The 26,417-nt window shown below is 49.0% G+C and overlaps 1 protein-coding gene across 1 annotated transcript in view; it reads right to left on the bottom strand.

Annotated features, from left to right (window-relative positions):
• LOC140411508 (dynein axonemal heavy chain 8-like) overlaps positions 1–26,417 on the bottom strand; it is a 2,059,122-nt gene that overhangs the window by 1,773,469 nt on the left and 259,236 nt on the right. Inside the window, exon 5 of the mRNA XM_072500594.1 lies at positions 18,640–18,829. Coding sequence (XP_072356695.1) covers positions 18,640–18,829 — 190 coding nt within the window. The remainder of the gene's footprint in view (positions 1–18,639; positions 18,830–26,417) is intronic.

Genomic DNA, 26,417 nt, shown 5'->3' on the forward strand with positions numbered 1-26,417 from the left:
GGGCTTGGGAACCTGAATTGTAGCTCCAGTATACAGGACGTTGAGAGTAGTGAGGTCATGAGTAAGGTTTCAAAGTTGCAGGAGTGTACCGGCAGGCAGGAAGGTGGTTTAAAGTGTGTCTTCTTCAATGCCAGTAGCATCCGGAATAAGGTGGATGAACTTGCGGCATGGGTTGGTACCTGGGACTTCGATGTTGTGGCCATTTCGGAGACATGGATAGAGCAGGGACAGGAATGGTTGTTGCAGGTGCCGGGGTTTAGATATTTCAGTAAGCACAGGGAAGGTGGTAAAAGAGGGGGAGGGGTGGCATTGTTAGTCAAGGACAGTATTACGGTGGCAGAAAGGACGTTTGATGAGGACTCATGTACTGAGGTAGTATGGGCTGAGGTTAGAAACAGGAAAGGAGAGGACACCCTGTTAGGGGTTTTCTATAGGCCTCCGAAAAGTTCCAGAGATGTAGAGGAAAGGATTGCAAAGTTGATTCTGGATGGGAGCGAAAGCAACAGGGTAGTTGTTATGGGGGACTTTAACTTTCCAAATATTGACTGGAAACGCTTTAGTTCCGAGTACTTTAGATGGGTCCGTTTTGTCCAATGTGTGCAAGAGGGTTTTCTGACACAGTATGTAGATAGGCCAACGAGAGGCGAGGCCATATTGGATTTGGTACTGGGTAATGAACCAGGACAGGTGTTAGATTTGGAGGTAGGTAAGCACTTTGGTGATAGTGACCACAATTCGATTAAGTTTACTTTAGTGATGGAAAAGAATAGGTATATACCGCAGGGCAAGAGATATATCTGGGGGAAAGGCAATTATGAGGCGATGAGGCAAGACTTAGGATGCATCGGATGGAGAGGAAAACTGCAGGGGATGGGCGCAACGGAAATGTGGAGCTTGTTCAAGGAACAGCTACTGCGTGTCCTTGATAAGTATGTACCTGTCAGGCAGGGAGGAAGTGGTCGAGCAAGGGAACAGTGGTTTACTAAAGCAGTCAAAACACTTGTCAAGAGGAAGAAGGAGGCTTATGTAAAATGAGACATGAAGGTTCAGTTCGGGCGCTCGAGAGTTATAAGTTAGCTAGGAAGGACCAAAAGAGAGAGCTAAGAAGACCCAGGAGGGGACATGAGAAGTCTTTGGCAGGTAGGATCAAGGATAACCCTCAAGCTTTCTATAGATATGTCAGGAATAAACGAATGGGGGCTGGTTTAGCACACTGGGCTAAATCGCTGACTTTTAAAGCAGACCAAGGCAGGCCAGCAGCACGGTTCAATTCCCGTAACAGCCATCCCAAACAGGCGCCGGAATGTGGCGACTAGAGGCTTTTCACAGTAACTTCATTGAAGCCTACTTGTGACAATAAGCGATTTTCATTTCATGACTAGGGTAAGAGTAGGGCCAGTCAAGGACAGCAGCGGGAAGTTCTGCTTGGAGTCCGTGGAGTTAGGAAAGGTGCTGAATGAATATTTTTGGTCAGTATTCACACAGGATAAAGACAATGTTGTCGAGGAGAATACTGAGATTCAGGCTACTAGACTAGAAGGGCTTGAGGTTCATAAGGAGGAGGTGTTAGCAATTCTGGAAAGTGTGAAAATAGATAAGTCCCCTGGGCCGGATGGGATTTATCCTAGGATTCTCTGGAAAGCTAGGGAGGAGATTGTTGAGCCTTTGGCTTTGATCTTTAAGTCATCTTTGTCTACAGGAATAGTGCCAGAAGACTGGAGGAGAGCAAATGTTGTCCCCTTGTTCAAGAAGGGGAGTAGAGACAACCTCGGTAACTATAGACCAGTGAGCCTTACTTCTGTTGTGGACAAAATCTTGGAAAAGTTTAAAAGAGATAGGATGTATAATCATCTGGAGAGGAATAATTTGATTAGAGATAGTCAACACGGTTTTGTGAAGGGTAGGTCGTGCCTCACAAACCTTATTGAGTTCTTTGAGAAGGTGACCAAACAGGTGGATGAGGGTAAAGCAGTTGATGTGGTGTATATGGATTTCAGTAAAGCATTTGATAAGGTTTCGTATGGTAGGCTACTGCAGAAAATACGGAGGCATGGGATTCAGGGTGATTTAGCAGTTTGGATCAGAAATTGGCCAGCTGGAAGAAGACAAAGGGTGGTGGTTGATGGGAAATGTTCAGACTGGAGTCCAGTTACTAGTGGTGTACCACAAGGATCTGTTTTGGGGCCACTGCTGTTTGTCATTTTTATAAATGACCTGGAGGAGGGCGTAGAAGGATGGGTGAGTAAATTTGCAGATAACACTAAAGTCGGTGGAGTTGTGGACAGTGCGGAAGGATGTTACAAGTTACAGAGGGACATAGATAAGCTGCAGCGCTGGGCTGAGAGGTGGCAAATGGAGTTTAATGCAGAAAAGTGTGAGGTGATTCATTTTGGAAGGAATAACAGGAAGACAGAGTACTGGGCTAATGGTAAGATTCTTGGCAGTGTGGATGAGCAGAGAGGTCTCGGTGACCATGTACATAGATCCCTGAAAGTTGCCACCCAGGTTGAGAGGGTTGTTAAGAAGGCATACGGTGTGTTAGCTTTTATTGGTAGAGGGATTGAGTTTCGGAGCCATGAGGTCATGTTGCAGCTGTACAAAACTCTGGTGCGGCCGCATTTGGAGTATTGCATGCAATTCTGGTCGCCGCATTATTGGAAGGATGTGGAAGCATTGGAAAGGGTGCAGAGGAGATTTACCAGAATGTTGCCTGGTAATGAGTGAAGATCTTATGAGGAAAGGCTGAGGGACTTGAGGCTGTTTTCGTTAGAGAGAAGAAGGTTAAGAGGTGACTTAATTGAGGCATACAAGATGATCAGAGGATTGGATAGGGTGGACAGTGAGAGCCTTCTTCCTCGGATGGTGATATCTAGCATGAGGGGACATAGCTTTAAATTGAGGGGTGATAGATATAAGACAGATGTCAGAGGTAGGTTCTTTACTCAGAGAATAGTAAGGGCGTGGAATGGCCCAAAAGTTAAATTCTAAATTGGGGCAAGGCCAATTTTGATGGTATTAGACAGGAACTTTCAAAAATTGATTGGGCAGTCTGTTGGCAGGCAAAGGGATGGCTGGTAAGTGGGAGGATTTCAAAAGTGTGTTAACCAGGGTTCAGGCTAAGCACATTCCTTTTAGAGTGAAGGGCAAGGCTGGTAGAAGTAGGGAACCCTGGATGACACGAGATATTGAGGCCCTAGTCAAAAAGAAGGAGGTGGCAAATGGCATGCATTGGTAGCTGGGATCAAGTGTTTCCCTTGAAGAGTATAGGGGTTGTAGGAGTAGAGTTAAGAGAGAAATCAGGGCTAAAAGGGGACATGAGATTGCTTTGGCAGATAAGAGTATACATAAAGAGCAAAAGTGTAACAAGGGAGAGAGTAGGGCCACTTAAGGATCTGCAAGGTCGTCTATGTGTGAATCCACAAGCGATTGGGAGATCCTAAATTAATATTTCTCATCGGTATTTACTGTTGAGAAAGGCATGAATGTTAAGGAACTTGGTGAAATAAATAGTGATGTCTTGAGGAGTGTACATATTACAGACAAGGAGGTGCTGGAAGGACATTGTGGGAGGCTAGGGAGGAAATTGTGGGTCCTCTGACAGAGATATTTGAATCATTGACAGCCACAAGTGAGGTGCCTGAAGAGTGGAGGATAGCAAATGTTGTGGCTTTGTTCAAGAAGGGCCGAACGGATAAGCCTGGGAACTACAGACCGGTGAGCTTAATGTCTGTGGTGGGTAAGTTTTTAGAAGGTTGTGGAGCACAAAGACTCCGTGAGACGAATAGAGTGAAGTCGATGAGGCTTTATTAAGCGTGTCTGTTCCCCAGCAGCCCGATAGTAAACTGGCCTGCGGGGGAAGGCACCGGCTTCTTATACTTCGCCTTCAAGGCGAAGCTTGAGGTCAACGGCCAACCAGGACCCGGGATCTGTCAGCCAATGACATTAGGGCTTCCAGTCCCACATGACCCCCAATACATACTACCACATTCACCCCTTGTCAAAAATGAACCCGGCGGGGTGATGCTTCGTATGGTGGTAAGGGTTTACAGGGCTGGTCCTGGGAGGATAGAACAGTTACATGGTAGTACAGTATTGGACAGTATCGTCCTGTTACAACTATTTACAGAGGGTATAGGAAAAACAAAATGTTCATTGGACAGTCCATCTTTGTTTTACATCGACGCCATGAGTCGGTCGGGCGGTCTGGTCGTCCGTGTCGATCGCCTCGGCCCCGGCGGTGGTGGTGGTGCTTGTACCAGCGTTGTCGCCTCCGGGAGCCGCACGGTTACAGCTGTCGGTGCAAAGGGGAGGGGGACTGATCCTCCTGGGAAGGGGGCGGTCGCGGGGTGCGGCGGTGGCAGGAAGGGGGGCGGTTGGGTTGATGGTGTCGGGGGGATGTGCGTGGTGCCGGCGGGCGCCAGATCCCGCAGGGAGACCGTGTCCTGTCGGCCGTCGGGGTACTCCACGTAGGCGTACTGGGGGTTTGCGTGGAGGAGGTGAACCCTTTCGACCAACGGGTCCGCCTTATGTGCCCGCACGTGCTTTCGGAGCAGGATGGGTCCTGGGGCCGCCAGCCAGGTTGGCAGCGACGTTCCAGAGGAGGACCTCCTAGGGAAGACAAGGAGACGCTCGTGAGGCGTTTGATTAGTGCTCGTACATAATAACGACCGGATGGAATGGAGAGCGTCCGGGAGGACCTCCTGCCACCGTGAAACTGGGAGATCCCTGGACCATAGGGCCAGTAGGACGGCCTTCCAGACTGTGCCGTTCTCCCTTTCTACTTGCCCGTTCCCCCGGGGGTTGTAGCTGGTCGTCCTACTTGAAGCTATGCCCTTGCTGAGCAGGAACTGGTGCAGCTCGTCACTCATGAAAGAGGACCCCCTGTCGCTGTGGACGTATGCGGTGTAACCGAACAGCGTGAAGATGCTGTTCAGGTCTTTAATGACTGTGGCCGCGGTCATGTCGGAGCAGGGAATGGCAAAAGGGAAGCGGGAGTATTCGTCCACTACATTAAGGAAATACGCGTTGCGGTCGGTGGAGGGGAGGGGCCCTTTGAAATCGAGACTGAGGCGTTCAAAGGGGTGGGAAGCCTTAATCAGGTGCGCTCCATCTGGCCTGAAAAAATGCGGTTTGCATTCTGCGCAGATGTGACAGTCCCTTGTGACTGTACGGACCTCCTCTAAGGAGTATGGGAGATTGCGGGACTTGATGAAGTGGTAAAACCGAGTGACCCCCGGGTGGCAGAGGTCCTCGTGGAGGGCTTGGAGGCGGTCAATTTGTGCGTTGGCACATGTGCCGCGGGATAGGGCATCGGACGGCTCGTTCAGCTTTCCGGGCCGGTACAAGATCTCATAGTTGAAGGTGGAGAGTTCGATCCTCCACCGCAAGATCTTGTCGTTCTTGATCTTGCCCCGCTGTGCATTATCGAACATGAAGGCTACCGACCGTTGGTCAGTGAGGAGAGTGAATCTCCTGCCGGCTAGGTAATGCCTCCAATGTCGCACAGCTTCCACTATGGCTTGGGCTTCCTTTTCCACTGAGGAGTGGCGGATTTCTGAGGCGTGGAGGGTTCGGGAGAAGAAGGCCACGGGTCTGCCCGCTTGGTTAAGGGTAGCCGCTCGAGCTACGTCAGAGGCGTCGCTCTCGACCTGGAAGGGGAGGGACTCGTCGATGGCACGCATCGTGGCCTTTGCGATGTCCGCTTTGATGCGGCTGAAAGCCTGGCAAGCCTCTGTCGACAGCGGGAAAGTCGTGGTCTGTATTAGGGGGCGGGCCTTGTCTGCGTACTGGGGGACCCACTGGGCGTAGTATGAAAAGAACCCCAGGCAGCGTTTCAGGGCTTTTGGGCAGTGCGGGAGGGGAAATTCCATGAGTGCGCGCATACGTTCGGGGTCGGGGCCTATTATCCCATTGCACACTATGTAGCCCAGAATGGCTAGCCGATCGGTGCTAAAAACGCACTTGTCCTCGTTGTACGTGAGGTTCAAGGCTTTGGCAGTCTGGAGGAATTTTTGGAGGTTGGCGTCGTGGTCCTGCTGATCGTGGCCGCAGATGGTTACATTGTCGAGGTACGGGAACGTGGCCCCTAACCCATGTTGATCAACCATTCGGTCCATTTCCCGTTGGAAGACCGAGACGCCGTTTGTGACGCCAAAAGGGACCCGTAGGAAATGGTATAATCGCCCGTCTGCCTCGAAGGCTGTGTACTTGCGGTCACTTGGGCGGATGGGGAGCTGATGGTAGGCGGACTTGAGGTCCACGGTGGAGAAGACTTTATACTGGGCAATCCGATTGACCATGTCGGATATGCAGGGGAGAGGGTACGCGTCTAGTTGTGTGTACCTGTTGATGGTCTGGCTATAGTCAATGACCATTCTTTGTTTCTCCCCTGTCTTCACTACTACCACCTGCGCTCTCCAGGGACTATTGCTGGCCTGGATTATGCCCTCCTTTAGTAGCCGCTGGATTTCGGAGCGAATGAAGGTCCGGTCCTGGGCGCTGTACCGTCTGCTCCTAGTGGCGACGGGTTTGTAATCCGGGGTGAGGTTCGCAAACAAGGACGGGGGTTGCACCTTGAGGGTGGCGAGGCCGCAGATAGTGAGTGGGGGTATGGGGCGCCGAATTTAAACGTAAGGCTCTGTAGGTTACATTGAAAATCTAAGCCCAGCAAGGTGGGGGCACAGTGTTGGGGAAGGACGTTAAGTTTGTAGTTTTTGAATTCCCTCCCCTGTACCGTTAGGGTAACTATACAGAATCCCTGGATCTGTACGTAGTGGGATCCTGCAGCTAGGCAAATCTTTTGTGCGCTGGGGAAGGTAGTTAAGGAACAGCGTCTTACCGTGTCGGGATGTATAAAACTTTCCGTGCTCCCGGAGTCGACTAGGCATGGCGTCTCGTGGCCGTTAATTAGGACCGTTGTCGTCGTCGTCTGGAGAGTCCGGGGCCGAGCCTGATCGAGTGTAACCGAAGCGAGCCGTGGTTGTAGTATTGGGGTGGGGTCCGTTGTTGCCGTCCAAGATGGCGTTGGGGATGGACAAAATGGCCACCCCATACATCTCCCGTGGCTGAGGGGTCACAAGATGGCGTCGGGGGTGGACAAAATGGCCACCCCCATGCGTCGTACAGGTCGGGGACGGTCCAAGATGGCGGCGCCCCTCCTCCCATCGTGGTGGTCGGGACCCAAAATGGCGGCGTCTGCGGGTCGCACATGGTGTGCTGTGGGGTCTGGGGGGCGCTAGGACCGCGCGGAGTTCCTGAATTGCGAGCGCCCGGGCCGCGGGCGCTAGGACCGCGCGGAGTTCCTTGACTGCGAGCGCCAGGGCCGCGGGTGCTAGGACCACGCGGAGCTCCCTCGCCGGGGACAGCGGTGGTCGGGGCCCAGGCCGGCGGGTCAGTACCGCGAGCGCTGGGACCGTGCGGAGCTCCCTCGCCGGGGACAGCGGTGATCGGGGTCCAGGTAAGTTGCGCCGGCGGGTCAGGCGTGGGGCGCGGGACGGGGGTGAGGGCCCAGGTCGGCGGCGCCGGCGGGTCAGTCGTGGGGCCGCGAGCGCTGGGACCGCGCGGAGCTCCCTCGCCGGGGACAGCGGTGGTCGGGGCCCAGGCCGGCGGGTCAGGCGTGGGGCGCGGGACGGGGGTGAGGGCCCAGGTCGGCGGCGCCGGCGGGTCAGTCGTGTGGCCACGAGCGCTGGGACCGCGCGGAGCTCCCTCGCCGGGGACAGCGGTGGTCGGGGCCCAGGCCGGCGGGTCAGGCGTGGGGCACGGGACGGGGGTGAGGGGCCAGGTCGGCGGCGCCGGCGGGTCAGTCGTGGGGCCGTGAGCGCTGGGACCGTGCGGAGCTCCCTCGCCGGGGACAGCGGTGGTCGGGGTCCAGGTAGGTGGCGCCGGCGGGTCAGGCGTGGGGCGCAGGACGGGGGTGAGGGTGGCGTTCGGGATGCGAAAAACCCCCTCCTCTCCGTGGAGAGTGTTGGCCGACACCCAAATCGGGAGCGCCAGCGGCGGGTCGTACATGGACTGCGGGGAGGGGGGTTGGGGAGCGTAGGCGGCGTGCAGGGCTCCCAGTTCTCCCGGGACCGCGGTGGTCGGGACCCAAAATGGCGGCGCCTGCGGGTCGCACATGGCGTGCTGGGAGGGTTGGGATGCATAGGCTGCCTGTAGGGCTCCCTGTTCTCCCGGGACGGCGGCGACCACGCGGGATCGGCACACCACCGCATAGTGGCCCTTTTTCCCGCAGCTTTTGCAGATGGCTGCGCGGGCCGGACAGCGTTGTCGGGGGTGCTTCGCCTGGCCGCAGAAATAACAGCGGGCGCCCCCGGTGCGACTCGGCGTTTGGACTGCGCAAGCCTGTGGGGTGTCCGGGGGGGGGGGGGTAGGGGGTTTGCCGCGGCGGGTACGTATGGGGCCCAATGGCCTGCCGCGCGGTCGGGGCCGTAGGCGCGGGTATTACGCGCGGCTACGTCCAGCGAGGCTGCCAGGGCCCGTGCCTCTGAGAGTCCAAGCGACTCTTTTTCTAGAAGTCTTTGGCGGATTTGGGAGGATTGCATACCTGCCACAAAGCATCGCGCATTAACATGTCCGTATGTTCGTTTGCATTCACCGACGGGCAGCTGCAGTGCAGGCTCTTCCCAAAATCAGCAGCGCGGCGTAGAACTCGTCCATCGATTCTCCGGGAGCTTGCTGTCTTGTCGCGAGCTGGTAGCGAGCGTAGATTTGGTTAACTGGGCGAACGTAGAGACTTCTCAGTGCTGTGAACGCCGTCTGGAAATCGCGGGTGTCTTCAATGAGGGTGAAAATCTCCGTGCTCACCCTCGAGTGCAGGACCTGCAGTTTTTGTTCGTCTGGGACTCGGCCTGTGGTCGATGTGATGTAGGCCTCAAAGCAAGTCTGCCAGTGTTTGAAGGCTGCTGCCGCATTCACTGCGTGGGGGCTGATCCTCAGGCATTCTGGAATGATCCTGAGCTCCAGAGTCCTTTTTAGGCACGCTTAATAAATTGTGGCGCACAAAGACTCCGTGAGACGAATAGAGTGAAGTCGATGAGGCTTTATTAAGCGTGTCTGTTCCCCAGCAGCCCGATAGTAAACTGGCCTGCGGGGGAAGGCACCGGCTTCTTATACTTCGCCTTCAGGGCGGAGTATGAGGTCAACGGCCAACCAGGACCCGGGATCTGTCAGCCAATGACATTAGGGCTTCCAGTCCCACATGACCCCCAATACATACTACCACAAAGGTATTCTGAGAGACAGGATCTACAGGCATTTAGAGAGGCAAAGACTGATTAGGGTCGTTCAGCATGGCTTTGCGAGTGGAAAATCATGTCTCACGAATTTGATTGATCTTTTTGAAGGGGTAACCAAGAAGGCAAATGAAGGCAGTGCAGTCGGCGTTGTCTACATGGACAAGGCCATTGAGAAGATAGGTTGTTGCATAAGGTTAAATCTCACGGGATGCAAGGTGAGGTAGCCAATTGGATACAAAATTAGCTTGATGACAGAACACAAAGGGTTGTAGAGGGTTGTTTTTCAAACTGGCGGCCTATGACCAGCGGTGTGTCTCAGGGATCAGTGCTGGGTCCACTGTTATTTGTTATTTATATTAATGATTTGGGTGAGAATTTAGAAGGCATGGTTAGTAAGTTTGCAGATGACACCAAGATTGGTGGCACAGTGGACAGTGAAGAAGATTATCTAGGATTGCAACGGGATCTTAATCAATTGGGTCAGTGGGCCGAGGAATGGAAGATAGAGTTTAATTAGGATAAATGTGAGGTGATGCATTTTGGTAGATCAAATCAGGGCAGGACTTACTTAGTTAATGGTAGGGTGTTGGGGAGAGTTATAGAACAAAGAGATGTAGGAGTACAGGTTCATAGCTCCTTGACAGTGGAGTCACATGTGGACAGGGTGGTGAAGAAGACATTCGGCATGCTTGGTTTCATTGGTCAGAACATTGAATACAGGAGTTGGGACTTCTTGTTGAAGTTGCACAAGACATTAGTAAGGCCACACTTGGAATACTGTGTACAGTTCTGGTCACCCTATTATAGAAAGGATATTAATAAACTAGAAAGAGTGCAGAAGATATTTACTAGGATGCTACCGGGACTTGATAGTTTGAGTTAAAAGGAGAGGCTGGACAGACTGGGACTTTTTTCCCTGGAGAGTAGGAGGCTTAGCGGTGATCTTATAGAGGTCCATAAAATATTGAGGGGCATAGATAAGGTAGAGAGTCAGCATCTTTTCTCAAAAGTAGGGGAATCTAAAACTAGAGGGCAGAGGTTTAAGGTGAGAGAGGAGAGGTACAAAAGGGTCCAGAGGAGCAATTTTTTACACTTAGGGGGGTGAGTGTCTGGAACTAGCTGCCAGTGACAGCTCGGGTACAATTTTGTCTTTTAGAAAGTATTTAGATAGTTATTTGGGTCATATGGATATAGAGGGGTATGTGCCAAAAGCGGACAATTGGGACAAGCTTAGTGGTAAAAACTGGGCGACATAGACCAGTTGGGTCGTAGAGCCTGTTTCCATGATTTAAACCTCTATGACTCTGCATACTTATAAAAGCTTTTGGTATGCGTTTGGCATGTTTTCTGTTAAGAACATAAGAACATCAGAACTAGGAACAGGAGTAGGCCATCTGGCCCCTCGAGCCTGCTCCGCCATTCAATGAGATCATGGCTGATCTTTGTGGACTCAGCTCCACTCTCCGGCCCGTACACCATATCCCCGAATACCTTTATTCTTTAGAAAGGTATCTATCTTTTTCTTAAAAACGTTTAAAGAAGGAGCCTCAACTGCTTCACTGGGCAAGGAATTCCAGAGATTCACAACCCTTTGGGTGAAGAAGTTCCTCCTAAACTCGATCCTAAATCTACTTCCCCTTATTTTGAGGCTATGCCCCCTAGTTCTGCTTTCCCCGACCAGTGGAAACAACCTGCCCGCATCTATCCTATCTATTCCCTTCATAATTTTATATGTTTCAATAAGATCCCCCCCGCGTCCTTCTAAACTCCAATGAGTACAGTCCCAGTCTACTCAACCTCTCGTCATAATCTAATCCCCTCAACTCTGGGATCAACCTAGTGAATCTCCTCTGCACTCCCTCCAGTGCCAATATGTCCTTTCTCAGGTAAGGAGACCAAAACTGAACACAATACTCCAGATGTGGCCTCACCAACACCTTATACAATTGCAGCATAACCTCACTAGTCTTGAACTCCATCCCTCCTAGAATGAAAGACAAAACTCGATTAGCCTTCTTAATCACCTGTTGCACCTGCACACCAACTTTTTGTGGCACGTGCACCAGCACACCCAGGTCCCTCTGCACAGCAGCATGTTTTAACATCTTACCGTTTAAATAATAATCCATTCTGCTGTTATTCCTCCCAAAATGGATAGCCTCACACTTGGCAACATTCAATTCCATCTGCCAGACCCTAGCCCATTCACCTAACCTATCCAAATCCTTCTGCAGACTTCCGGTATCCTCTGCACTTTTTGCTTTACCGCTCATCTTAGTGTCGTCTGCAAACTTTGACACATTGCACTTGGTCCCCAACTCCAAATCATCAATGTGAATTGTGAACAACTGCGGGCCCAACACTGATCCTTGAGGGACCCCACTAGTTACAGGTTGCCAACCAGAGAGACACCCATTTATCCCCACTCTCTGCTTTCTGTTAGTTAACCAATCCTCTACCCATGCTACCACTTTACCCTCAATGCCATGCATCTTTAGTTTATGCAGCAACCTTTTGTGTGGCACCTTGTCAAAAGCTTTCTGGAAATCCAGATATACCACATCCATTGGCTCCCCGTTATCTACTGCACTGGTAACGTCCTCAAAAAATTCTACCAAATTAGTCAGACACGACCTACCCTTTATGAACCCATGCTGCGTCTGCCCAATGGGACAATTTCCCTCCAGGTGCCCCGCTATTTCCTCCTTAATGATAGATTCCAGCATTTTCCCTACAACCGAAGTTAAGCTTACCGGCCTATAATTACCCGCTTTCTGCCGACCTCCTTTTTTAAACAGTGGTGTCACGTTTGCTACTTTCCAATCCTCTGGGACCACCCCAGAGTCTAGTGAATTTTGATAAATTATCACTAGTGCGTTTACAATTTCCCTAGCCATCTCTTTTAGCACTCTGGGATGCATCCCATCAGGGCCAGGAGACTTGTCTACCTTTAGCCCCATTAGCTTGCCCAATACTGCCTCCTTAGTGATTACAATCATCTCAAGGTCCTCACCTATCATATCTTTATTTCCATCAGTCACTGGCATGTTATTTGTGTCTTCCACTGTGAAGACTGACCCAAAAAACCTGTTCAGTTCCTCAGCCATTTCCCCGTCTCCTATTATTAAATCTCCCTTCTCATCTTTCAAAGGACCAATATTTACCTTAGCCACTCTTTTTTGTCTTATATATTTGTAGAAGCTTTTACTATCTGCTTTTATGTTCTGAGCAAATTTACTTTCATATTCTACCTTACTCTTCTTTATAGCTTTTTTAGTAGCTTTCTGTTGTCCCCTAAAGACTTCCCAGTCCTCTAGTCTCCCACTAATGTTTGCCACTTTGTATGTTTTTTCCTTCAATTTCATACTCTCCCTCACCTCCTTAGATATCCACGGTCGATATTTCCCCTTTCTACCATCTTTCTTTTTTGTCTGTATGAACCTTTCCTGAACACTGTGAAAGATCGCTCGGAAGGTTCTCCACTGTTCCTCAACTGCTTCACCATGAAGTCTTTGCTCCCAGTCTACCTTAGTTAGTTCTTCTCTCATCCCATTGTAATCACCTTTGTTTAAGCACAAAACACCAGTGTTTGATTTTACCTTGTCATCCTCCAACTGTATTTTAAATTCCACCATATTGTGGTCGCTCCTTCCAAGAGGATCCCGAACTATGAGATCATTAATCAATCCTGCCTCATTACACAGGACCAGATCTAGGACCGCTTGTTCCCTTGTAGGTTCCATTACATACTGTTCCAGGAAATTATCCCGGGCACATTCTATAAACTCCTCCTCAAGGCTGCCTTTACCAACCTGGTTAAACCAATCGACATGCAGATTAAAATCTCCCATGATAACCGCTGTACCATTTCTACATGCATCCGTTATTTCTTTGCTTATTGCCTGCCCTACCATCCTGTTACTATTTGGTGGACTATAGACTACTCCTATCAGTGACCTTTTCGCATTACTATTCCTGATTTCCACCCAAATTGATTCAACCTTGTCCTCCATGGCACCAATATCATCCCTTACTATTGCCCGGATGCCATCCTTAAACAACAAAGCTACACCACCGCCCTTACCATCCATTCTATCCTTTCGTATAGTCTGATACCCTTGGATATTTAACTCCCAGTCGTGACCATCTTCTAACCATGTTTCAGTAATGGCCACTAAATCATAGTCATTCACGATGATTTGCGCCATCAACTCATTCACCTTATTCCGTATACTACGAGCATTCAGGTAAAGTACACTTATGCTGTTTTTTATGTCTTTGTTATGAATCCTAACACCTTGATCAGTAACTTTTCGCAAATTATTTTTCCTCTTACCCTTTCTCCTAATTTTCCTTGTCTTTGAACCCATATCTCTACACAATAATCTGTCACGTAACCTGCTGCCTTGCTCTCCATTAACCATTATACTGTCCATAGCTTTACCCTTCCCTTCCCCCCAACATGCTAGTTTAAAGTCCTTGTGACCAACCTATTTATCCTATTCGCTAGAACACTGGTCCCAGAATGGTTCAGGTCCCTCCTGCCCCAGTACTGATGCCAATGCCCCATGAAATGGAATCCCTCTTTCCCGCACCACTCCTTTAGCCACGTCTTAACTTCCCTAATTTTCTCAACCCTATGCCAATTGGCACGTGGCTCGGGTAGTAATCCAGAGATTATAACCCTGGAGGACCTGTTCTTTAATTTAGTCCCTAGTGTTTGATAATCCCCAAACAGGTCCTCTTTCTTAGTCTTACCTATGTTGTTAGTCTCAACGTGGACCACAACAACTGGATCCTCCCCCTCCCTCTCCAAAATCCTTTCAAGCCGATCAGAGATGTCCCTCACCCTGGCACCGGGCAGGCAACATACCATGCGGGACTCACGATCTGGCTTACAAAGGATGCCATCAATCCCCCGAATTATAGAATCCCCTACAACTACCACTTGTCTTTTTGCTCCCCCCTCTTGAATGGCTTCCTGTACCACGGTGCAGTGGTCAGTCAACGCATCCTCCCTACAGCCCTCTTCCTCATCCACACAGGGAGCAAGTACCTCATACCTGTTGGACAAGGTCAAGGGCTGAGGCTCCTCAAGTCCTAAACTCAGGATCCCCCTACCTGCCTCCCTTGCAGTCACACCACTCTGTCCCTGACCACTGACCGAATTAACAGTACTTATTGTACCGGGTGTGACTGCCTCCTTAAAGAAAGCGTCCAGGTAATTTTCCCCCTCCCTGATGTGCCGCAGTGTGTGCAGCTCGGTCTCCAGCTCATCAATTCTGAGCCGAAGTTCCTCGAGCAGCCAACACTTGCTGCAGATGTGGTCCCTGACGGTCTCAATGGGATCCACCAGTTCCATCATCATACAGCAACTGCACATCACCTGTCCAGCCATATTCAACTCGATAATTAATTTAAATAATTTTTACATTATTTTAAATAGAACCTCAAGGATAAACCCGAACACCAACAAAAACAGAGCCCTCTCTCGCCACTCACCCGAACTCAGTCACTCACCTAAACACAGATGCACTCTGTTCCAATCAGCATTCTATGACTAAAGTCACTCCTGCCACGCCTTTTGCACCCTGCCTGATTTCCTATGAGCCAACAGGCCCGCTCCAGGAACTGAAGTCTCCAACTGTCACTCGACCTGTAACCTAAGCACTTTTAAATATGCACTCACCTCTCCCAGCAACCCTGCAGCCTGTGGCCTGCTCCAGGAACTGAAGTCTCTTTTAAATATGCACTCACCTCTCCCAGCAACCCTGCAGCCTGTGGCCTGCTCCAGGAACTGAAGTCTCTTTTAAATATGCACTCACCTCTCCCAGCAACCCTGCAGCCTGTGGCCTGCTCCAGTTACTGAAGTGTTACTTTCCTTTCGTAGTTTATCTTAGCTCTTTTGATTTTATTTTTAGTAGACTTTGTGAACCTCAAAGTTCTCCCAATCCTCCAGTTTACCACCAGCATTTTCAGTATAGTATGCTCTAGTTTTTGTCTTTATGTCTTCCTTGAGTTCCTTCTTTAGCCATGGAACATTTTTCTCCCTTTTACAATATTTACCACCCTCTGTGTAAAAGACTTGCCTCGCATATCTGTTCTAAACTTTTACCTCTGGCCCTAGTACTTGACTCTCCTACCCGAGGAAAGAGCATCTGACTATCCACTCTGTCCATGCCAGTCATAATCTTGTAGACCTTTATCAGGACGCCTTTCAACCTCCGTCGTTCCACTGAGAACAGACCGAGTTTATCTAACCACTCCTCATAGCTAATGCCCTCCATACAAGGCAACATCCTAGTAAACCGCTTCTGTGCCATCTCCAAAGCACCCACATCCTTCTGGTAATGTGGCGACCAGAATTGTACAAAATGTTCCAAATGAGGCCTAACTAAGATCCTGTACAGCTGCAACATGACTTGCCAATTTTTATATTCAGTGCCCCGACTGATGAAGGCCAGCATGCCGCATGCCTTCTTGACCACCTTATCCACATGCGTTGCCACTTTCAGTGGATATGCACGGACAGATCTCTCTGCCTGTCAATACTCGCAAGTGTTCTACCATTTACTGTGTAATTTCTACATACATTTAGCCTTCCAAAATGCATTACCTCACACTTGTCCAGATTAAACTCCATCTGCCATTTCTCCGCCCAAGACTCCAAACAGTTTATATCTTGCTGTATCCTCTGACAATCCTCTTCACTAACTGCAACTCCACCAAATTTTGTGTCGTCTGCGAAATTATTAATCAGACCATCTACATTTTCTTCCAAATCATTTATATACACCACGAACAACAAAGATCCTGGAACTGATCCTTGTGGAACACCGCTAGTCACAGCCTTTCATTCAGAAAAGTACACTTCTACTGCTACCGTCTGTGTTCTGTGCCCAAACCAATTCTGTATCCAAATTGCCAGCTCTCCTCTGATCCCATGTGACTTCACCTTTTGTACCAGTCTACCATGAGGTACCTCGTCGAAGTCCATGTATACAACATCTACTGCCTTTCCCTCATCTATCATCTTTGTCACTTCCTCGAAAAAAGCAATCAAATTAGTGATACATGACCTCCCCTTCACAAAACCATGCTATCCATCACTAATAAGTCCATTTGTTTCCAAATGTGAGTAAATCCTGTCTCTAAGAACCTTTTCCGATAATTACCCTACCACTGATGTAAGGCTCACCAGCCTATAATTTCCTGGGTGAATCATGGGTTTAGTCCCTTGCCCAATGGTAGGTTCCAAAGATGTTGAGGATGCCACTCCGCCGAGAGTAGTCCCTGCTATCGGAGGTTCCTTGCTCCGAAGATGGTGCTTTTTTGCAGTTCTCTCCCTGGTCTTTACCTTATCTTGTATGACATGGGGCCAGACTATTCAACTACCATCCCGGGATCCAAGGGGACCCGATTCCACTTTGAAGACTCTGGGTTTGTACTCGTTCGAGTTTAGAAGGATGAGGGGGATCTTATTGAAACTTACAGGAGACTGCGATGCCTGGATAGAGTGGACGTGGAGAGGATGTTTCCACTTGTAGGAAAAACTAGAACCAGAGGACACTATCTCAGACTAAAGGGACGATCCTTTAAATCAGAGATGAGGTGGAATTTCTTTAGTCAGAGGGTGGAAAATGTGTGGAACTCTTTGCCACAGAAGGCTGTGGAAGCCAAATCACTGAGTGTCTTTAAGACAGAGATTGATAGGTTTTTTATTGATAAGGGGATTAGGGGTTATGGAGAGAAGACAGGAGAATGGGGATGAGAAAAATATCAGTCATGATTGAATGGCGGAGCAGACTACATGGGCCGAGTGGCCTAATTCTGCTCCTATGTCTTATTGTCTTATGGTCTTTGAAACTGCTGCTGTAGAAGGTATCTCCCGGCCTGAGAGTCCTATGAAGTTATGACATGACATAATTATTTTTCGGAGCCTCCTGTTCTGTTTCAACATTCCCGCTTAAGTTAGGAAACAGTAGACTGAGTCTCGTCCGGACGCATCAACCCATCAGTTCACTGACGCAAACCCTGTCATCACATATGGTGTGGTCCTGTAGTTGAAAAGGAACCAAGCCAGTTTGGTGTCAAGCGAGCTCGTGGTCTGTTTCTTTTTTCCCATTTTTAGACATTTGGACTACCCGCTTGGCGAAGCCATGAGAAGACAGGTGGTAGGGCATCGTCCGAATCTGCTTCATCCCACGGTGAAACTAACCACAATGATTATACACAGTTAGCTATGAGTGACAGCTTGTGACATCAAAAGCAACAAAGTGCTTTCTGCTGAGACAAAGAGGAAATGAAAGCACTTAACTCCTAGATGTTTATAAACATTGCAGTTAGTTTTACGGCAGGGTACTTGAGATACATTCAAGCATGAAGGGGAATAAACAACATCAATACAGAAATCTGGCTGTCTGGAAGCTGTCAATTACAAGCTACTGAAAGCTATTTCTCTTTAAAGTGAATAGAAGCCTTCCAGATTAAAGGATATGAAGGGGTTTAACAACTTGTGATGTAGCTTTGACATTCTATTAAGTTACAGCTGCTGGTTTCTAGACTCTGTCTGAGGCAGCAGGTGTAAGGCATTGGTGAGTGTAAAAACAGTGTTTTTCTCTCGGTTTTTGCCTGGGCTGTTCTTTAGCTTCCAGGCAGGGGTGACTAATGCATGGTGGGTGTTTTGCTCTGCTAATGGGGGGGGGGGGGGGGGCGTGATTCTCTGATATACCACTTTCCATGTTTTGGGGGGTTTCTGGTCAGGAGTCTCTGATCGGGGTTCTCCGGTGGGGAGGTTGAGGGTGGAGAGTATTTCCATTGTGGAGGAAGTGGAGAGACCCCCGGGGAACCTACTTAAATATAATCCATTGGTTCACCCTGTCAGGGCACACTGAGAAATATTTGTACCAATCCACGCCCACATGAATCCCGGCAGAGGGCTGGACGATCTCGGAGGCATGGAGAATCTGGTGTCCAGCCTGTTAATCGGATGCAAATTGGCTTGAACATCGGAAACTCAACTGCAGGTGGCAGAGAATCCAGCCCTATATCTATGTCACTTCTAGGGCAGCACGGTGGCGTAGTGGGTAGCACTACTGCCTCACGGCGCCAAGGTCCCAGGTTCGATCCCGGCTCTGGGTCACTGTCCATGTGGAGTTTGCACATTCTCCCCGTGTTTGCTTGGGTTTCGCCCCCACAACCCAAAGATGTGCAGGGTAGATGGATTGGCCACGCTAAAATTGTTCCTTAATTGGAAAAATGAATTGGGTACTCTAAATTTTTAACAAAATCTATGTCACTTCGGGCTTCTGACTCAATGGTAAAATCATGAACATTCATCTGGAATTTAAAGAAAAGCCATAATGTTTCTAATGTTCATACTGATTTAACTGTTAAAATACATTACCACTTAGAAAAGTGATGTATCTGCGAATCGTGTCTTTGAAAGTTTTCTTCTCTCTCTCCCCATGAATTGATTGATTAAGTGCTCCCCATTTTTCAGCTGTGGAAATAGCTGGCATGAAAATATTTCTCAGCATATTCACAGTACCAATGAGAATTCCATCTTGGCTATCCAGGACACAAAAGGATACTTCCTGCCAGAAGGTGCAAGATTAAAATAAATGTAAGTATTATTGAAACTGTAGTAATTCCTTGGTTTATTCTCTCTGTCACTAAACACATAAAATGAAACATTATTTAAAAAAAATCATAATCCTGCAGATGCTGAACTAAAAAGAGAAATATCTATAAATACTCATCAGAACTGCAGTGTAAAGGTCATGACTGAAACAGTTAACTGTTTTACTCCCTCCACAAATGTCGCCAGACTGACTGAGGATTTAAAGTATTTAAGGTATTTTCTGTTTTTAATTAAAGATTATCTACCTGCTACAATTATTGAGATTCTACAAATCTGAAACATTCAACATCAAGATCAAGGGAGTGGGCAAAAACAAAAACAGCTCACATTTATGTAGTATTGTCAGGGTGCACAGTTATGACACCACAGTTTTTTAGAGAACTGCTTTGATGGGCTTTTTTAAATTAAAGATCTTGGACCAAGTTTAAAGAAGGTTTCAATCGGCTCCAAACTATGAGACAGAATTATGGATTTAAAGCTGGGGCTCCTCTTCCAAGAGGACAAAACACAATCCTTAATTTAATTATGGTTCTCTTCCAAAGGATAAGTTTTGTTAATGCTTCATTGTAAGAATATAAACTGTGCTTAGCCAGAACAAAAGCAAAGAACCACATGTGGGTGGAGAATTGTTCAAAAATCTCGCTGCCTTATTTGGATCATTTTGTATAAGTCACATGATAACAGTGCCTGTCTTAGTTTACCTGCAAAAAAGTTTGAAAAGTCCAGGGGGGCGATTCTCCGATATGGAGGCCAAGTGTTCGCGCCGTCGTGAACACCATCACATTTCACGACGGCGTGAATAGGGCCTGGGCACAACCTATTCTGGCCTCCACAGGTTCACGCCGCTCCAGCGTCCTTACGCGGTGCCAAATTGGTGCCACGCCAACCCCGCATGCGCAGTTGGGGCAGCCCAATCCTGCGCATGCGCATTTGGGCCGCACCATCCTGCGCATGCGCGGGGAATGTCTTACGCACGCCGGCCTCTCACCAACATGGGGCCGGTGTTCTGGGGCCGCGCGCGGAAGGAGGTAGGCCCGGGGGGGGGGGGAGAAGCCAGCCCGCCTATCAGTGGGCCCCGATCATGGGCCATACCCCATCGGAGGCCACCCCGGTGAAGGAGCCCCCCTCCCCCACAGGCCGCCTCCCCAGCGTTCCCGCAGAGTTCCCGCCGGCAGCGACCAGGGGTGGACGGCACTAGCGGGAACCTGTCGTATCGTAGCAGCCGCTCGGCCCATCCGGCCGGAGAATCGCCGCTGGCCGGTTCTCCGAGCGGCCCGGTGCGAATCGCGCGCCGCTAGTTTCCGGGGGGGGGGGGGGGTGGGAGAATCGCGTGCGGGGGTCGGGGCAGTGTGGCGTGATTCGCTCGGTGTCCCAGCGATTCTCCCACCTGCCGTGGGGGGGGAGAATAGCGCCCCAGATGTACAGAAAATGACCTTGAAGAAGCTTCAATCCAGGGAGAGTAAAAAAAAAGCATCAAAAGACAGCAACAGATCTACTGTAAAGTAATTGGGTATCTGAAAGTTCCACACCTGAAGAACAGTGTTATATTCTTTGTTGTAGCCGCAAAGAGAATCAGAGGTGGCACACATCAAGTTTGTATGACACAGTGCAAGGGGTGCTGCTCAAACAGAATACAATGGTGAATTCCATGAAAGCCTGTTAAATGCTTTGATGATGTTTTAATTGTGACATTACACCAACAATGGTGTAACTTTGATACATAACACTCCCTCTCTTTACACCTTTATTGTTCCCAGCCTTTTTACTTAATCAAACACTTCAACAGAGATCCAACACATTATGCAATAACAGCATTGTTATGTTGGTGTTACGACCCCCAAAAGGGTCAGAACTTTCATTGTATCAGATTCCCCATCTACATCTTGGAAGATGAACTCGCCAGGTGTTTTGGGGGCGGAGCTTCCTCCCAATTGGAGGAACCCTGATAAGTGCAGCTCCAACAACACTAAGAAGCTTAACACCATCCAGGGCAAAGCAACCGGCGCATCTGCTCCTCCTTCCACAAGCATTCAAACCCTCCACCACTGACGAACAGTGGGAGTCGTGTGTGCCATCTACAAGATGCACTGCAATAACTCACCAAAGTTCCTTAGACAGCAAACTAGCTGCCATCTAGAAGGACATGAGCAGCAGATACCTGGGAACTCCACCACCTGGAGTCACTCACCACCCTGACGGGACATAAGCCCCGACATGGGAGCAGGTCGGGGAAGAGGACCCTGAAGGGGGTTTCTTTAAAATTCATTAACGGGATGTGGGGGTCGCTGGTAAAGCCACCATCTATTGCATTTCCCTAGTTGACCTTGAGAAGGTGGTGCCTTCTTGAACCACTGCAGTTCTTGAGGTGTAGGTGCACCCACAGTGCTGTTAAGGAGGGAGTTCTCGGAAGTTGCCACAGAGACAGTGAAGGAACAGCGATATATTTCCAAGTCAGAGTGGTGAGTGACTCCAGGTGGTGGGGTTCCCAGGTATCTGCTGCTCATGTCCATCTAGATGGCAGCTAGTTTGCTGTCTAAGGAACTTTGGTGAGTTATTGCAGTGCATCTTGTAGATGGCACACACGACTCCCACTGTTCGTCAGTGGTGGAGGGTTTGAATGCTTGTGGAAGGAGGAGCAGACGCGCCGGTTGTTTTGCCCTGGATGGTGTTAAGCTTCTTAGTGTTGTTGGAGCTGCACTCATCCAGGCAAGTACACTCCTGACTTGTACCTTGTAGATGATGAACAGGCATTTGGAGGAGTTGCTCGCCGTAGGATTCCAGCTTTTGACCTGCCGTGGTATCAATATGGCTCGGTTAGTTCAGTTTCTCGTCAATGGTAACCCCCAGGATGTTGATTGTGGGGGATTCAGCGATGGTAATGCCATTGAATGTCAAGGAATGTCAAGGAACGATGGTTATATGCTCTCTTGTAGGAGATGGTCAATGCCTGGCACTGGTGTGGCACAAATTTAACTTGCCATTTGTCAGCCCAAACCTGGATTTTGTCCAGGTTTTGCTACTTATGGACATGGACTGCTTCAGTATCTGAGGAGTCGCGAATGATATTGAACATTGTGCAGTCATCCGCAAACACCCCCATGTCTGACCTTATGATGGAAGGGAGGTCATTGCAGAAGCAGCTGAAGAAAGTAGTGGCGTAGAGAGTTATTGTATTGTGGGGTAGTAGAATATACCTTTGTTGTATCCTGTCTAGTACTTGAGGAGTACTTGCCTTCGGTCACATTTACGGATATACGTGAACATTTGTACGACTGTCTCCTGGGTGAGTGTCTGTTTCTTTTGGCTCTTAGGGGTACGAGGAGTGGCTTCCTGTACACTGGTCAGAGTTACATTAGGCAAAATCAACGCAGGAGTCGTCTGTGGTTATATGAATGATTCTATCATAACAAATTCTGTAATTTCAGCTGTTGTAGTCCTCAAGACAGGCATGTCACTGTCCATACTCTATGTGGTGAAAATATCTGGCACAGATTCTGTACTCTAGCTAAGTGCAGGCAATAATTGGTCAGCATGCCGATGTCAAATTTGTTCAACGTCAGATTGTGCAGTAGATGACCAGTATTTATCATAGAATTTACAGTGCAGAAGGAGGCCATTCGGCCCATCGAGTCTGCACCGGCTCTTGGAAAGAGCACCCTACCCAAGGTCAACACCTCCACCCTATCCCCATAACCCAGTAACCCCACCCAACACTAAGGGCAATTTTGGACACTAAGGGCAATTTATCATGGCCAATCCACCTAACCTGCACATCTTTGGACTGTGGGAGGAAACCCGAGCACCCGGAGGAAACCCACACACACACGGAGAAGATGTGCAGACTCCGCACAGCCAGTGACCCAAACCGGAATCGAACCTGGGACCCTGGAGCTGTGAAGCAATTGTGCTATCCACAATGCTACCGTGCTGGTATATTGGCACAAATGATGTGGAATCTGTATGGGTCGAGTTAAGAAACATCAAGGGGCAAAAAACATTTGCAGGGGTGGTATACAGACCACCAAACTGCAGTGGTAATGTTGGGAATAGCATAAGACAGGAAATTAACGATGCATGTGATAAAAGAACATCTGTGATTATCGGTGACTTTAATTGGGTGAGTCAAATTAGTCACAGTACAATTTCTGGAGTGCATATGAGATGTTTTTTTGGATCAACTGTTGTGTGTTCTTAGATTTTTGTATCCCCTGCCTGATGGAAGAGGTTGGTAGAGAGAATAAACTCGGGTGGAAGGAGTCTTTGATTATGCAGCCCGCTTTCCCAAGGTAGCGAGAAGTGTAGACAGAAATAATGGATGGGAGGCAGTTTCACATGATGGACTGGGCTGTGTTCATGACTCTCTGGAGTTTCTTAGGGTCTTGGGCCAAGCAGTTGCCATACCGAGGTGTGATGCAGCCAGATAGAATGCTTTCTACGGTGTATTTGCAAAAATTGGTAAGAGTCAATGTGAACATGCCGAATTTCCTTAGTTTCCTGAGGAAGTATAGGCAGTCGTGCTTTCTTGGTCGTAGCGTCGACATGGGTGGACCAGGACAGATTGTTGGTGATGTGCACACCTAGGAATTTGAAGCTGTCAACCATCTCTACCTCGGCACCATTGACGCTGACAGGGGCATGTATGATACTTTGCTTCCTGAAGTCAATGACCATCTGCTTAGTTTTACTGACATTAAGGGAAAGATTGTTGTAATTTCACCACGCCACTAGATTCTCTGTCTCCCTCTTGTACTCTGACTCATCGTTGTTCAAGATCCGACTCACTACGGTTATGTCATCAGCAAACTAGTAGATGGAGTTGGAACCAAATTTTGCCATAGTCGTGTGTGCTTCGGGAGTATAGTAGGGGGCTAAGTACGCAGCCTCGCGCGGCCCCAGTATTGAGGACTATTGTGGAGGAGGTGTTGTTGTTTATAGTTACTTATTGTGGTCTATGGGTCAGGAAGTCAAGGACCCAATTGCAGAGGGAGGAGCCAAGTCCTAGGTTTTGGAGTTTTGATATGAGCTTGGCTGTGATTATGATGGTGAAGGCGGAGTTGTAGTCAATGAATAAGGGTCTGACGTAGGAGTCCTTGTTGTCGAGATGCTCCAGGGTTGAGTGTAGGGCCTTGGAGATGGCATCTGCTGTGGACCAGTTGTGGTGGTATGTAAATTGCAGTGGATCAAGGCATTCTGGGAGTATGTGGATGTGTCTCATGACCAATCGCTCGAAGCATTCATAATGATAGATGTCAAGACCACTGGACGGTAGTGGTTGAGGCATCTTGCCTGGTTCTTCTTTGACTCTGGTATGATGGTGGTCTTCTTGAAGCAGGTGGGAACCTCGGACGGAGAAGGAGAGGTTGAAGATGTCTGCGAACACACCGGCCAGTTGGTCTTCGCAGGATCTGAGTGCATGACCAGGGACACCGTCAGGACCGGTTGCTTTCCGAGGGTTCACTTTCAAGAAAGCCGATCTGACTTTGGAATCTGTGACGGTAAGTATGGATGTGTCCAAGGCTGCTGTGGCAGTTGACAGCAGTTTGATGGTTTCCTGCTCGAAACGAGCATGGAATGCATTGAGTTCATCAGGGAGGAGTGCGCTGCTGCCAGAGATTCTAATCGGTTTTGCTTTATAGCCTTGTGTTGTTTCAGCCTTGTCACAACCAATGAGAGTTTGCGTTATTAGCCTGTGACTCTGGCTTAGTCTGGTATTGTCACTTGGCATCTCTGGTGGCACTGCGGAGATCGTACTTGGATATCTTGGAAAGGTCAGGGTTCCCTGTCTTGAATACCTCAGACCTGGCCTTCAGTAGGGAATAATGGTTTTGGTTTGGGGAATGTACGTACTACCTTCTTTAGCATGGAATCTTCTACATACTTGCTGGTGAAGTCTGTGATGGTGGTGGCACACCAATTTAGGTTGGCCACTGAGTTCTTGATTTTGGACCAGTCCACTGACTCCAAGCTGTTGTGTAGGAGCTCTTCTAATGCCTTGAACCAGCATTGCATGACCTTCTTAACCGAATTCTCCCGCTTAAGGTTCTGCTTGTATGTCGGGAGAAGGAGCAGCGTCTTTGACCCGATTTTCCGAAGTGCAGTCGGGGGATGGATCGGTAGGCGCCCTTGATGTTGGTGTAGCAGTGGTCAAGGATGTTTCCGCCCCTGGTGGGACAGGAGATCTGTTGGCGTAATTTTGGCAGTACACTCTTGAGGTTGGCCTGGTTGAAGTCCCCGGCCACGATGAACAAGGCCTCCGGGTATGCTGTTTCACAGTTATTTATAGCGGCATACAATTCATCAAGCGCATTCTTCACGTCCCCCTGGGGTGGGATGTACACTGCCCTGATGATGAACTCTCATGGAAGATAGTATGGGCGGCACTTCACAGTCAGGTATTCCAGGTCCAGGGAGCAGTAGTCTACGAGGGTCGCCACATCCAAGCACCAGGATGAGTTGATGAGGAGGCAACCTCTCCACCCTTCGCCTTGCCCGATGATGCCATGAGGTTCAACCAGTGTTTTGAGAAGCCCTCAGGTTTTATTGCACAGTCCAATGAGGCAGGCGTGAGCCATGTCTCCTCAAAACAGAGCGAACAGCAGTCTCTTACTTCCCTCTGAGGTACGTCTGGCGTTAAGCTCATCCTGCTTGTTTTCGATCGTTTGGACGTTTGCCAGGTGTATGCTGGGGAGAGGAGATTTTAAACCACGTTGTTGTAATCTCACTGGAAGACTGCCGTGTTTCCCTCGCTTCCTCGGTCGGCGGCTGCTTCTGGGTGGTTCCGGGATCCGATGGGAGAAGTCTGATGTGGAAGGTATGTGGTTGCTGGTTCCGATTTCGGGAGTCATGTTTGCGATCCGGTCCGACCCCGGGTTTTGCGAGGACGGGTCTACCTTTCGGCGCGTTCGGTCCTTGCGCGGGGTCTTTGCCAATTTGTGGGTTTTCACTCAGGGTTTGGGTCACTGGCAGCGTCTTCCTGAGTCAGATTGGGCTGGGTTCCATGTTCGCTTACAGCATTAGTAGTCTGGTTGGGTGCTCCTGGAATTGGACCTTGGAGTATGTCTGGTTGAGCTTCCACATTGATCCTCCACATGAGCTACCTATGATGGACTGGCAAACATTACTGAAAGGAAGGACAGTGGACAGGCAATGGCAGGCATTCAAGGAACGAATTGGTGAAATCCAAAAGTTTTTTATTCCTATTTGGCGCAAGAATAGAAAGGGAACTGTGCCCAAATCATGGCTTACCAGGGAAATTAGAGATCATATTAGATTCAAAGAAGAGGCTTACAAATTAACAAGAAAAAGCAATAGACCTGAGGATTGGGAACAATTTAAAGTTCAGCAAAGGCGGATCAAGGGGTTGATTAAGAAAGGGAATTATAATATGAAAGTAAGCTAGCGGAGAACATAAAAACTGACTGTATAAGTTTCTGTAGTTTGTAAAGGAAAAAGATTGGTATGAACGAATGTAAGCCCCTTACAGTCAAAAACGGAGGATTTCATAACAGGAACAAAGAAATGGGTGAGGAACTAAATTCATA

The sequence above is a fragment of the Scyliorhinus torazame genome, chromosome 4 (genome assembly GCF_047496885.1).
Source record: "Scyliorhinus torazame isolate Kashiwa2021f chromosome 4, sScyTor2.1, whole genome shotgun sequence".
NCBI lineage: Eukaryota > Metazoa > Chordata > Chondrichthyes > Carcharhiniformes > Scyliorhinidae > Scyliorhinus > Scyliorhinus torazame.